This window comes from Tinamus guttatus, unplaced genomic scaffold (assembly GCF_059628265.1).
Source record: "Tinamus guttatus ecotype Peru unplaced genomic scaffold, ASM5962826v1 Tinamus_guttatus_pri_ptg000394l, whole genome shotgun sequence".
NCBI classification, from domain to species: Eukaryota; Metazoa; Chordata; class Aves; order Tinamiformes; family Tinamidae; genus Tinamus; species Tinamus guttatus.
The window spans coordinates 1,168,008-1,180,767 of record NW_028288928.1 but is presented as its reverse complement, the minus strand read 5'-3'; the positions used below and the strand labels follow the sequence as shown (position 1 = coordinate 1,180,767).

At 37.6% G+C, this 12,760-nt stretch overlaps 1 protein-coding gene across 1 annotated transcript in view; it reads right to left on the bottom strand.

Moving 5' to 3' along the window:
- Window positions 1–12,760, bottom strand: part of VWA8 (von Willebrand factor A domain containing 8) — a 158,804-nt gene that overhangs the window by 78,449 nt on the left and 67,595 nt on the right. The window contains exons 20-21 of the mRNA XM_088530943.1: window positions 11,591–11,662; window positions 1,196–1,272 (exon numbers count right to left, since the gene is read on the bottom strand). Coding sequence (XP_088387069.1) covers window positions 1,196–1,272; window positions 11,591–11,662 — 149 coding nt within the window. The remainder of the gene's footprint in view (window positions 1–1,195; window positions 1,273–11,590; window positions 11,663–12,760) is intronic.

Below are 12,760 nucleotides of genomic sequence, written 5' to 3'. Positions count from 1 at the left end.
ATAAACGAGTGGAGTCCTGGAGAGAGGCCAAGAAGAATCTACCCCAAACTATCAGTTGCAGAATCAGAATCACATAGCCCCACATTTGATACAGCCAGTGGTGCCTATTTGATAACCAAGAACTGGTATATAGCACCTTTTTGAGCACTCACTCTTTTTAAAGTTCTGATTTATTCCAATACTAAGAAATAGATAAACAAGGAGCCAACATTTTGAATATTTCTTAAGCAAATATTTTTCTTAAAACCTTATTAAATCTAATCATGGCTGCTTTTCCATTTCCTGATCCAAAAATCATTCATGAAATTTAACAATTACACCCAAGAATATAAGACCTCTCAATGAGGTACTGAAAGAAAGGTTAAGTCGAAGGATTTATAATCTCCATAAGCAATCTAGTTCTTAAGGTCAGACTGACCCTCTCATGTGAATTAGTGGTTGAACAAGTAAATACAGATGTCAGAAGGGATGTTTAAGGATATAAACTTCTCCTAATTCTGTTTTCTCTCTCCCGTTGCCTCCAAGTACAAGGCATAAAGTGTGTGATTTTAAAAGTGATCCTGCTATCAGCTCATTGTCTCTAACAGAGAAAACATTTTCTGGAGTTTTTAAAAAATGGTTTGATTTCTCTATATAAGCATATTGATAAATCAGCAGAAATTATACTATTTTACCAAGAAAGTGAAAATAGAAAAAAAAAGGCAGACCATATTTTATTGTATTTTTAGTATTTTTAGGTCTTTCATATTCCCATTTGTTAGGAAAGGGGCTGTTGCAGTCTTTCATAATAAATGTCTAAATGAATTACACTTCATAGCACAACGTAACATACTATATGAAAGTGTATTTCCCCAAAACTGTTACCAATCTGTAGGAACATCTCGGGCTATGAGGAACATCTTAGCAAAAGTCTCTTTTTGACAAAGACTAGACAGTAGTCTTATCAAACACAGTTTTATTTTCTACTGTGCTAAACAATTGTGATCTCCTTACATTCTTGTACCTCCCTTAGTGTATTGGTCCTGCCCATATAAACTCTTGCAAAAAATACACATTTTTAGGGGCTGTTTGTGTGCTATCCACCATAAGTGTCTGCCTCCAAACAGTAAGAATCCATTTAACTTCAGAAAACGATTTTAAAACATGAAAAATCAGATTGCAAACAAGAAAGGGCAGAAATGTAACATATCCTTACCTATGCAACTGTAAATACTCCCTGGGTCTGTTTAAGAGGTGAAGGAATCTGTCAACGATCTTGTTTTTCCCAACACCCTGCAATAAACATATATGTATAAATATACAAGGTAAATGTTTAAGCCGTTTCAATACACATCAGAAACTCTGAATACGATCTGATGATACATACATGTTACGTACGTATATACTTGCAAAACACTTTATCTTGCTAGGAATAAAAAGAAATAGGATCATGTCTCGAGGTACATCACTCACACCTATGCATCCTTTTAAGGAACACTGGTTTCTCAAACCCTTTCATGTCACAAAGCTCTTCTGAGGCCAGGAGCACTGGCTAGTGGGCTCAGAGTAAATGCAAAAAGGTGAAGCTTGTCATAGGTAACATCCAGTAGCAACCACGAGGAGTTAGGTAGTACTTGGTTATATTGGCTAGTCTCAGGTAATTTAATTTAAAAGAGTAAAACAAAACGAATGAAAACAGAATTGCAAACTGATCTATTACTCCTGTTGTAGACACACGTTGATAGCGCACAGCAATGACAGTGAGCTACAGAAGTGAGTGAGTCACAGGATCACAGAATGGTTGAGGTTGGAAGGGACCTCTAGAGATCATCTAATCCAACCCCCCTGCTCCAGCAGGGACACCTAGAGCACGTGGCACAGGGTGGCATCCAGGCGGGTTTGGAAGAAAGATCTCCAGAGAAGGAGACTCCACAGCCTCTCTGGGCAGCCTGTTCCAGGGCTCTGTCATCCTCACACCCTGGTGACACCTACAGAGGCATTTCAGGGTTTTTACTTCAGAGCAGGCCTAGTCTGGTCCCTTGGAATGAATGAGCAGCCTGAAGGCATCAGGTGTGCTGCCCACTTTCCCACTTTAGCCTCACCCTAAAGGATCCAGGTCATCCTTGTCCCTTGACTACTGCATGTAAGGAGATGCTCTTCGAAAGTGCATTCCTGTTTAGGCCTGAAATTGTAATGCATGCTCAGATGACAGTACAAACGCAGAATTTTTTTATCCCTCCTGTAAAAAATTTGCTGCAATTTTGGAAAACCATAACAAAAGTGAGACTGTCAAGGTTTGGCAGTGGGGAGAGAGTGGGAACGAAGCTCAGTTGTAACCCATCCAGCTGGAGGCAGCGTGACAAGAGCCTCTCACACCACTGAGATTCAGATCCTGACTGCATGAATCCGTCCAGCCCACACTAGTGTAAAATAAAGCAGGCAGATACAACCCATGGGTAGATTAAAGAGTTTAGCAGGTCTCGAGTTGGTTTAATGTAATCTGTTTCTCTTGGCATTCAAGCAGAATGGGAGAATTCTCACTGCGAGTTGGGACTTTCAGGACTGTCAGTTCTAGTGGAAAGACAGTAACCGGCTGTGGCAGAACTGCAAACTGTTCAAGCTTCTCAAAATGGGATTGCCATCTATCATCCCACTACGTTTATGAGACTGCAGAATCAAACACATATGGGTAGTATTTGAAAGCATGGAAGGAAAGATCTGACCAGGGGAGTAGAAGAAAAAAAATATAGCAGCAATGACAAAAATAGAACCACACAGATCCGACTGTGGACTCAATCTGAACTCAGGAGAGCTGAAATTCAGGCTAGCTTTCTGCCATATGCCTTCTCATGAGCCTTCCTCCATCTGATCCTTCAAAAGAATCCACAGTTTCATATGAGATTGTAAGTAAGAAGTTATCACATGCTTAAAAACATCCACTTCCAAACCCTATTGCTCTCTGGGAAAAAGAATTCTCTAGTGCTTTAAAATAAAGGAGGATGTTTTGATAACAAATTCTCCTAGAAACTCAAAGAACATACCCATTTGAGGAAAAATATTCAGCTTCAGGATCTGTATCAGAAGCATCAAAAGTAACCAGAAAGGGTAGCAATCCTCTTACAGCACATACGGACAGCTTTATTCCCATGTGTTTGTCACTGCTTGCAGTAAGACATTTGAAACTGTAAATGGGTCAATAAACTGGAATAATCCTTCTAATGTCAAGCACAAATACCAGTGCTAAAAGCAGCTTCCTTCACATTTTTCTAGGAGCCCTGCAGAGGCCTGGGCAGATGTTTGCCGGCAGTATTTTGTACCCGGTCCCCAGTGGGTTGCATATCCTCTGCAGCGCGGGACTCTCGCCAGCTGTGGCGAGAACAAAGCTGAAGAAATAGATGAACATATTGAATCAATGTAAAACATATTTAACATCAAGCACAACGGTTACTGTAATTAGAAAAAAAGGACTTAGACTTTCATGTGCATTAGCAGAAAGAGTGCGCGGTTTGTCTGTATATTTAGAATACCATCCTAAAACCATGCCTGAGAAGACGATTTCCCAGCTACAAAATAGCATAGCTAGAAAAGATGGAAAGATGGACACGTAGCTGATTTTGTTTCTTTTTACCCATGCTGTTATCATCCAGGATCTTCAGAAGAACATACCTCACTCCTGAAAGCGCATGCACAGTGGGAATGGGGCAAGCGCCGTTACCAAAGGAACACCCAGAGGCCAAAGGGAGCCGCGCCGTGCCCGTAACTCACCCTCGTCTAACCTGTATCTGTGCATCACAGCAGTTTCCCTGCAGACCTCCTTTTATTTTAAGTACGGTTTGATTTCAGAACGTGATGCATTTTTAAAAGGTGATTGCAATACCACAGAATCACAGAATGGTTGAGGTTGGAAGGGACCTCTAGAGACCATCTAGTCCAACCCCCTGCTCCAGCAGGGACACCCAGAGCACGGGGGCACAGGGTGGCATCCAGGCAGGTTTGGAAGATCTCCAGAGAAGGAGACTCCACAACCTCTCTGGGCAGCCTGTTCCAGAGCTCTGTCACCCTCACAGGAAAGAAGTTCCTCCTCATGTGGAGATGGAACTTCCTGTGTTTCAACTTGTACCCATTACCCTTGTCCTGTCACTGGCCACCCCCGAGAAGGAATATCCAAATATCCAGAAGCCACAAGGAGGTTCCACCAGACTTAACTAATAGAAACATGTCAATGTTGCCCAACTCCTGGGCTGAACGGCTTCGGAGCGTACGCTATGTGCCTTCAGCGAGGCTGTGGTGTACCACATAAAATCCTTGGTCAACGACAGCAGTTGGAGCAAAGGCCAAGTCAAGGCTCTTTGATCCAATTCCTTCACATTCTTACTTCATGACAAGCTACCACTTCTCCCTGTCTCAGTATTCCAGCAAGAAGGCACACTGTAATTATTTTAGAAACTAAGGAAAAAAAAAGCTAAAAAAAGAACTCATATGATCTCCTTGAGCAGTACTCATTGGCAAGAGACCCAGGGAACCAGGTTTCTTCCAAATACACCTGACCCCCATGGGATTGAGAATGTGTCTGGTAATTTTCTTCAGACAAACAAAAACTGTGGAAAATCCTAACGTATTTAAAAAAAAACTCTGAAACAAGCCAGTGGCATCCCAGAAATAAGAAATGAAAATATGGCAAAAAGTCACCCTCCTTCTTCTGTAACCTATATTCATCTCACAGCTAGTTGGTAACTATTTCTACAGAAAGAATCAAAACTACACATTTCCTATAAATACACTAAAATACTGATTTGAACTTGGATTGGATTCAGAATATAATTTCATTTAATTTCCACTAATGACATTCAAAAGTAACATTCCGAGGACAAACCAATTTGCCATTAACACTGATATTTCTATATGTAATATTGCAGATACTTGATTTTAAGGAAATATAAACATATGGAAATTAAAGGGAAAATAATATCTGTGTTGGCATTTCAGCTAAAAGGAATAAAAATATTTCTGAAAGGAAATTCTAGACATTTTTAACTCCATTAGAAATACAGGATAACTGAAACAGAAAAATAGGAAGCAAAAATCTTCAGTAATAAGTAAAATCATACAAATGACAAATCATACAATTAACAAATCATACAGAAGGCAAATTCCCTATTCAAAAATCCTCCTAGCTGACATTGTAAACACTTGTTACTAAGGATAAAATGACTTAATCTTCTAACAGGAACAATGACGGCAGCTTCAAATATGAAGAAAAGTTTTAGAGGGCCCAGGAGGCGTTTTGCAATTCAGGCTGCAGCTATTACAGCAGTGGGACAAATTTCTCCACTGCACAACTCAGCTGAAATCAAAAAAGTTATAGAGGAGTCTCAAAAAGTTATACGGGCCCAAGTTTTTGAAATTAATATTTTGCTTCTTAGAGCAAGGACCTCCAAAAAAAAAGCTAAAAAACCCTATGTTATTTTTATTTTCTTTGAAAAGATTTGCAGGTCACAGTGGAGTAGTTCAAGCAGCAACTACTTTGTTCTGTTCAGCACCATCCTTCAGCCAAATACTGCAATCCATGTCAGTACACAGGCATCCTGTGTAGCCTAAATTCAGCAGAGCATGTTTCATTAGAAATTAATGTTTCATTAGAAATTAATGAAAATCAGTTTTTTCAACAGAAAGAGGCAGTTTTCCACTTTTCCTCTTGGACCTTCCAGATAGTTTTATTCTACAACAAGATTTGAAATGTTATTACTACAGAATGAAAGACAATATGGATTTTTCCCTAACTTTAATATACAGCACACAGAAACCTTGCCCAAAGTTCTGCTTGTGACTTTATAGCAATAATTCTGCAGCTGGTGGCATTATCACAGAAACTTATGGTGGAAAAATGCAAGCCAAGAGGACGAAGACCCTTTGCTAACATCTGGTTTCTGAGCCTGCACCTGGCACTCAACCGCAACCAGCCCTGTAGCTTGCCGCCGTCTGCCTACAAAAGCAGGTTCCAGGGGTGCAGGCTTCTGGTTTAGACTGCTATTTTTTACACTGGAGGTTATAATTCTGTTAGGAAAAAAAAAAGTTTCCCACTTTCTGCTTGAATCAAGTATGAATAATGCGGTGTAACAACTGCAGAAGATACATGGACAGAAGGCCCAAGTTATTGCTACCAGAGGACCCCATCAACAGACCCCACCACTGCTTTGATGCTGGCAACCAAGGAAAACAGTCGCTAAAAAGCAGTAGTGATTTAAGTCTTGCTCAAACTGTCATTTATATATTGGTCACAAACATTTAGCAGAGGAGTAGTCTGTGATTTAGGATCTAATTATTTTATTAATAATTTATCATCTGTGACATGCAAAAATTATGGTAATATTAAACGAAAATCCACCACAATAGCCCCTAAGTTCAATTCCTTGATAGAACTCACGAGTTTATCAGCTGGAATAAGTCTGGTTTACACAGACTTGCAGATTACAAACCTTCTTCTGAATTTAACCTTCAAATCTTCAAAACCTTCAAACCCAAATCCTATTGCAAAAAATACAATCTTTACATACATAAGAGAAATGCGGCTTTATGGAAAAAAGATATAGAAGAATCCCAAGGGAAGAAACTTCCCAAAGAAAGTAACTCCTAAGTTCTGTTTCTTTACTATAACTTGCAAAGATGGAAAGCAATAATGTAAATAGTCACACATTTAAATAACATTCATATTTGCATACATGCAAACACTGTTATGATTGCAATAAGTAAAAGAGATTTTTTGAGATTTCCAAAATATATATACAGAATTTCTTTCATTTAGCACTCAGTTTCTTCATGTTCAAAAGAAAAATACCACCAAAAACATTGTTTCAGATAGTACATTATTATTGCCTTGTAGAAAAGGTGTTTTTTAACTTCAGCTTATGTAAAAATAAACAAGCCCTCTACTTACAGCAGTCATAACGTTAAGCATTTACTAATTCAGGTTTTGCTGATGACTGATAATTACTGGCTTCACAGTTTCTCCATACTTAGCTACTTAATTAAATTTCACAATGTGATAGGAAGAATGTTTCCTTAGAAGGGAAGATGTACTCGAGCATCTCCTTTAAAATCTATTCAAGAAAGACTCCAACATTTGTCTTGCCAAATTCTTCAAGAATAAAATTAAGTCTCGGTAGTAGTCTAAGAGCTCAAGTAAATTGATGTCTAAGTTAAAGGGCCTTTACTGAGACACTTTCTTCAGTTAAAGAAAGGCAGCAGAAGTAAGAATGCACATATATTTTTCCAATCTAGTTAACTATGGACCTACTTCAGCAATTTCACTATGCACTGCCATAGAATTTGTAATGGTCTTCTCTCAAAATAATGTTTTAGCACCTTTCTAGAATTCTTCATTCTTCTGCTACTTTGTATTTATTTTTCACTTCCGCTCATTTGTACATTCTAACTAGACTGCACAGTATTCAGGAAAGGATTTGTTTCTTTGCCATTTGCCTTCCTTAAATTTAAAGCTGGTTGGGGAAGGGGAGAAGCGGGAAAACAACCTTCAGCAAGAAGCACAAGGTGAAAATCTGTGTTCCATGCCATCAAATGCAGAAATGCAAAATTTCAATGCTGTCTGTATTCAGAAGAAATTTAACTGGCAGCTTTTGGCATTTCTGATTACTCTTACTGTTATCACAATTGTATTTATTGTTGAAAAGAGAATACAAGCAACAAGCAAGCCAGAAAAACGACATGACATTCCAATGTCCATCATGTCCTAAAAACAATTATTCATGTTCTACTGCTGTGAAGAAACCTCTTAAATTTACTCCATCAGCTATCTGAATAGTTCACACTATAAATTATGCCAAATAAAACAATTCAATTTTGTTTAACACAAGGCTAGGTGCTTTATAGCTTAGGGTTATAAAATAATTCACAAGTGATGAGGCTGTGATTCTCACTTGGATCTGACTTTCTTCAGAAAGTCAGAAATCTCTTAGAACTATGAATACGTTGTTTAGCCTCTCCAAAGACAGCAGACATTTGCCAAGACTTCATCTAGGACCAATAAAAGTGAAAAGATCCAACACCTCTTTTGACACGACTCGCAAATGCAATAGTTCTCAAAGGCTATCCTGAGAAATGCAAAGTTTAGAATAGCAAGAAAAAGTGTTTCAGCCACTATTCAGCCTGCTATTTTAAAGTTTTTTTTTTCTCCATTTTAACAAATGTTATATATTCACATAATTCCTCTCCTATCTTACAGAGACAGAAAATTCAAGAGGACAGTAAAAGATACCAAGTAACAGGCAATCCATGAACTGCATAATCTCTCTAAGGAAAATTTTCACAAAAAGTAAGTCTATAAGTCTTTCTTGGAAGGAAGAATAAATAACTCAGTCTGTTTTGAGCGATTAGGGAATTATTGCAGTGTAGGAGTTACACAGTACTGACCACCTCAACGGTCATTGAAACATTTAGAATAAGTTAACATTTACTAAATAGGATTCTTACTGCTGTTTGTCTGTTGCTTGGAGAATGCTAAATAGCAGCTTTTTCAGCCAAGGAACAAACTGCATTATACTTGCCCTAATAAACTAGAGAGGGTCTCATTCACACCCTCATACTGGAAACAGGCTCATTCAGGAAGTAATATCTGAAGTCATGTTTCAGGTGTTGCCATTTCCTTTAATTAGAAGCTGAGAATTCTTTTCTATCTGTTGCCTTTCCTGTGAATCCAAAGAAACCTGTTTGCTTACATGTGAAATAGAAGCACACCCCAGTTGGCACCGTAAATAAATCAACAGCCAGTGTAACCAAAGAGTTAGATGAAGCCATATTTCATAAAATACAACCATGCTGCAAAATTCTGGGTTGTTAAGCAACATAGGCAAATCAAATGGCTTATAAAGAACTTCAGAAGCTGAATACTACTCCTAACATATCTGTCAGTATCTAACACACTTCTCTGCAAGATATCCTCAGTTTCAAAGAGAAAAGACACTGCCTAATACCCTCCTGGATTCAGATTTACTGAATTTCTAATACCGAACTTTAAAGTTCAATTCTTGAAAAAATCTTGGTTAAAGGTCTCCTGCCACTGAGATCTTAACCAGAAGATTTCCTAAACAGGTGACATTTACAGCTTCAAAATGAAAAAGGATGGACTTAGGCCAAGAGGAAATTTTTGCATATGTATATTGTAAAAATGATGGAGGAGAAAGAGGAAATCCACAAACCAAATCCTGCCTACAAAAGAAAGACTATGCATACAGACATGCACATTCTGTCACAGCTGTAAAAAGATACTAATACATACTCATAATTTTGACGGACCAAATTATGTTCTATGGTACATGTCAACTATTTAAATACCAAGGCTTTCAAAGGCATGCTCGTAATATACTCTGAAAAACCAGGTTCAGAGCATCTAACTTGTCAGTTATTTATACCAAATTTCCATGATTCATTCATTCACCAACAAGAAATGCAACAGGAAGGAACTAAAACATTTTGTATCTCCACCCAAAGGCCCCATTATCTATTTCTTCCAAATAGAAAAAACAGACATGCCCTGACATATGTATCAAGCAGGCAACCATAAAACTGTAGCTAATTCTAATTACAGATTTTACTGTTAAAGTAACTGAACAGCATAGAACCTTTTTTTTTAATCATACACTTCACAAAAAGAAGATGAAAATTCAAATAGTTTCAATGGAAAAGTAACTGCATATAGCACAAAAACATACGTACTTATACTCGCTTTTAAATTACTTGAACAGGATTCATCCGGTGCTAAGGAAATTTACAGAGATACATTTAAGGAATTAAATGTTTTAAAATTCTACTTCTAAAGGTTTAGTAATCATGTCTGAAAAATCAAGGATGCTGGGTGTGATCCTGCACGTCTGCAGAAGCAAATGCAATAGTCAAAAAAATATTTTAAAAATATAGCTAGTTGATCCAAATCAGTCAAAAGAAAAACAGTGGTACGAATTAGTAAAGAATAAACCACAAAGCGTTTAGAAAGCAGGACAGCAATTAAGAAACGAAAACAAAACTCACACTAATTTGACAAGTACAAAACATAGCAAAATAGCTGATTTTTCTTTTTACTGAGATTTTTCATTGTGACTGAGATGGTGTCTAGAATCAAAGAAATACCTGTTCCTATGCTTTGACTCAACTAAATCTTTTAACACCATTGCCAATGAGAGTTTCGCAAGCTTTGAAAAATGTGGCCTAAATTCAGTTATTAAAGAAGAACACATCACTTCTGGAAGAACACCCTATACCTCGTAAGCCGTACTCATGTAATCTTCAAAATTTTCTTCAACAAATTGGGGCAATATCTGCAGCATGTGTCGGGGGCCTGAGCGCCCCAGCGGACGCTGCAGCATCCTCCCCTCCACCTCTTGCTTTGGGGCGGCTCTGACTTGGCGGAGCTGAGGCAACCGTGAGCAGCCTCGCTGGGGCCCTGGGCCTCAGGAGCCCCGGCCTGGCCCTGGGCCTCCCTCATCCCAACCCTGACCCACTCACTCGCCCTTGAGCGCTATGTAAGCAGAGGGTGAAAGGACTGAGGAGGAAAAGACCTAAATTCAAAGGTTTCTGATGGATTGAAGGGATGTCCAAAATCAATATGGCGCAATCAATTCAAACTCAATAAACAGGAAGATAAGTGAACAAACAACTAAATGGTTATTCTGTATCTGCTTAGGGTGACTAAAAGCACCCTCAGGTGATGAGAACGTAGTAAGAAAGGAGGATGATGGATGAGCTGATAAGAAGAGGTGATAAGAAACAAGTATATGATGAGAAGCTGATTATCAAAATAATCCAATTTCTTTTTTCATCTTTCAATATTCTTCCCAGAAGTGGCATAGTTTTAAACTTGGTCTTATTCATTTTAAGATGTTAAATTAGTGACAAATTGGAGTAGCAAAAAAAGGTGTCAGACTTAGGAAAAAAAAACAATTTTCATTAGAGTGATTGCTAGGGTAATACATTAACAGGACTCCTTATCTAGGGCCATCCATCACTAGATATTTCAAACAAGCGCTTGGATACATGTTAATCAAGGGCATTCAGAATTATTGACCAAAGATTTTAATTGTAATGATGTAATTAGAAGAATCTGAAATCTTAAAAGCCTGGTAATTGAGAATGTTGATTGCATAATATAAAATAGAAATGACCTACCCTTTTAATATTTATGTGGGCTGCACATACCAAACATACTAATGTCCATGAACATAAAAAAAAAGTCCTGGATTACTGGAAAACTAATAAGGATAAAGGAAGCTGTTTATGAACTCTGAATATAATAAATGCGTGTTTTGCTTCAGAGGAATAAATATACCTTTCAAACTATGTCACACACATCTGTCAGGATTTTGTCTTTTTATTTACATAGCAATGTAAAAAGGACATTTAAAGGCATTCATATTTTTCATAGATATATGCCCACAGAATACCTGGGTAGTAGATTAGTATATTAATAAATAAATAAATAAATAAGTGGATCAAATACCTCAGTGGTACAAATGTATTCAAATTCATTGGAGAAAAAAAGAAGAGATTTTATTTCATTAAATAATGAGCTTGTTACATGCGTTGCAAGAAATTTTTAACTCACCTGATTGCCAACCAGAAGAAGATGTTCTCCAAGCAGGAAGTCTTTAAGCATATCCTCCATTACCATCATGTGCTAGAGAAAAAAAGGACACAACTTACAGTCCTGTTTTTGTACTCTCAAGTTTACACATTCAGTACTGAAAGTAGTATGGACGAATATTACTTTCAGGACTTTTGGTTGAAATATTTTTAGCATTATACTTATGGTTATTATTTTACAGAAAGACTCTCTCAGCCAATAATAGCAAACCATGCAGTGACTGAAACAATGAAACACAAATACTAAAATCTACTTATGCATTTCATCTGCTCCAGTTATTTTGCAGCAGGGTCTGATGTCTCTAGATAGTTTTAATTCTCAGCAACGATGAATAATGTATTTCCTTTTAGCCTAGCTGGATGTTTGTCACTCACTATGTAAGAGCCATCATTTATGTGCGCATGATTATTTTCCAGCTGTGAAGAAGGTCCAGAATACCAGACTGACTAATCTTCAGCTGTTTTGGAGAGATGAAAATCTTACAGTTACTTTATCACCTCCGGCATAGTTTACTACACTCTTAATTATACATCGTACGATAATTGTCTGGAGATTGTGGGTAAGTTTCTGGGCTCACAACATTAGGCACTAAATGAGCAGGCAGTAAGAGACAGTAATACAATTTAATTATGCAAAACAAGGGAGAAAAGCAATATTGCCATGCAGGATATAAGAAAAAGAGATGGGAAGATTCAAAAAATCTTCTTGACAGCAAGGAAAAAAATGAGAAAAAAATCTTCTTGACAGCAAGAAAAAAAATGAGGTTTGGTCAGGCCTCAAATCCCATTCTGATTCTTCTAGTATTATTGTCATTCCATTTTCCATTTATGATATAGGGTTACATTTAAACTAAACAGAGAATAATGAAGTAAGCAGTAATTAGTATTTCTGAAAATAGTACTCCTGGAGCATACAACTACAAATTTCTGCATATGAATTGGAAGTTTTTTTTAAGCTATGAATGACTTCCAGGCTCGCTATTTGGGAAACTGTCCCTCTTCATGTCACAGACCAAAAGCCTGGCCCATCTTTTAACTAAGCTTTTGGGAGGACAGGGGATAGTTAAGAGAAATGATTATGTGGGATGTTACTGACTGCCTACGTTTTGTTCTAAGAAATCGTAAGGGGAAG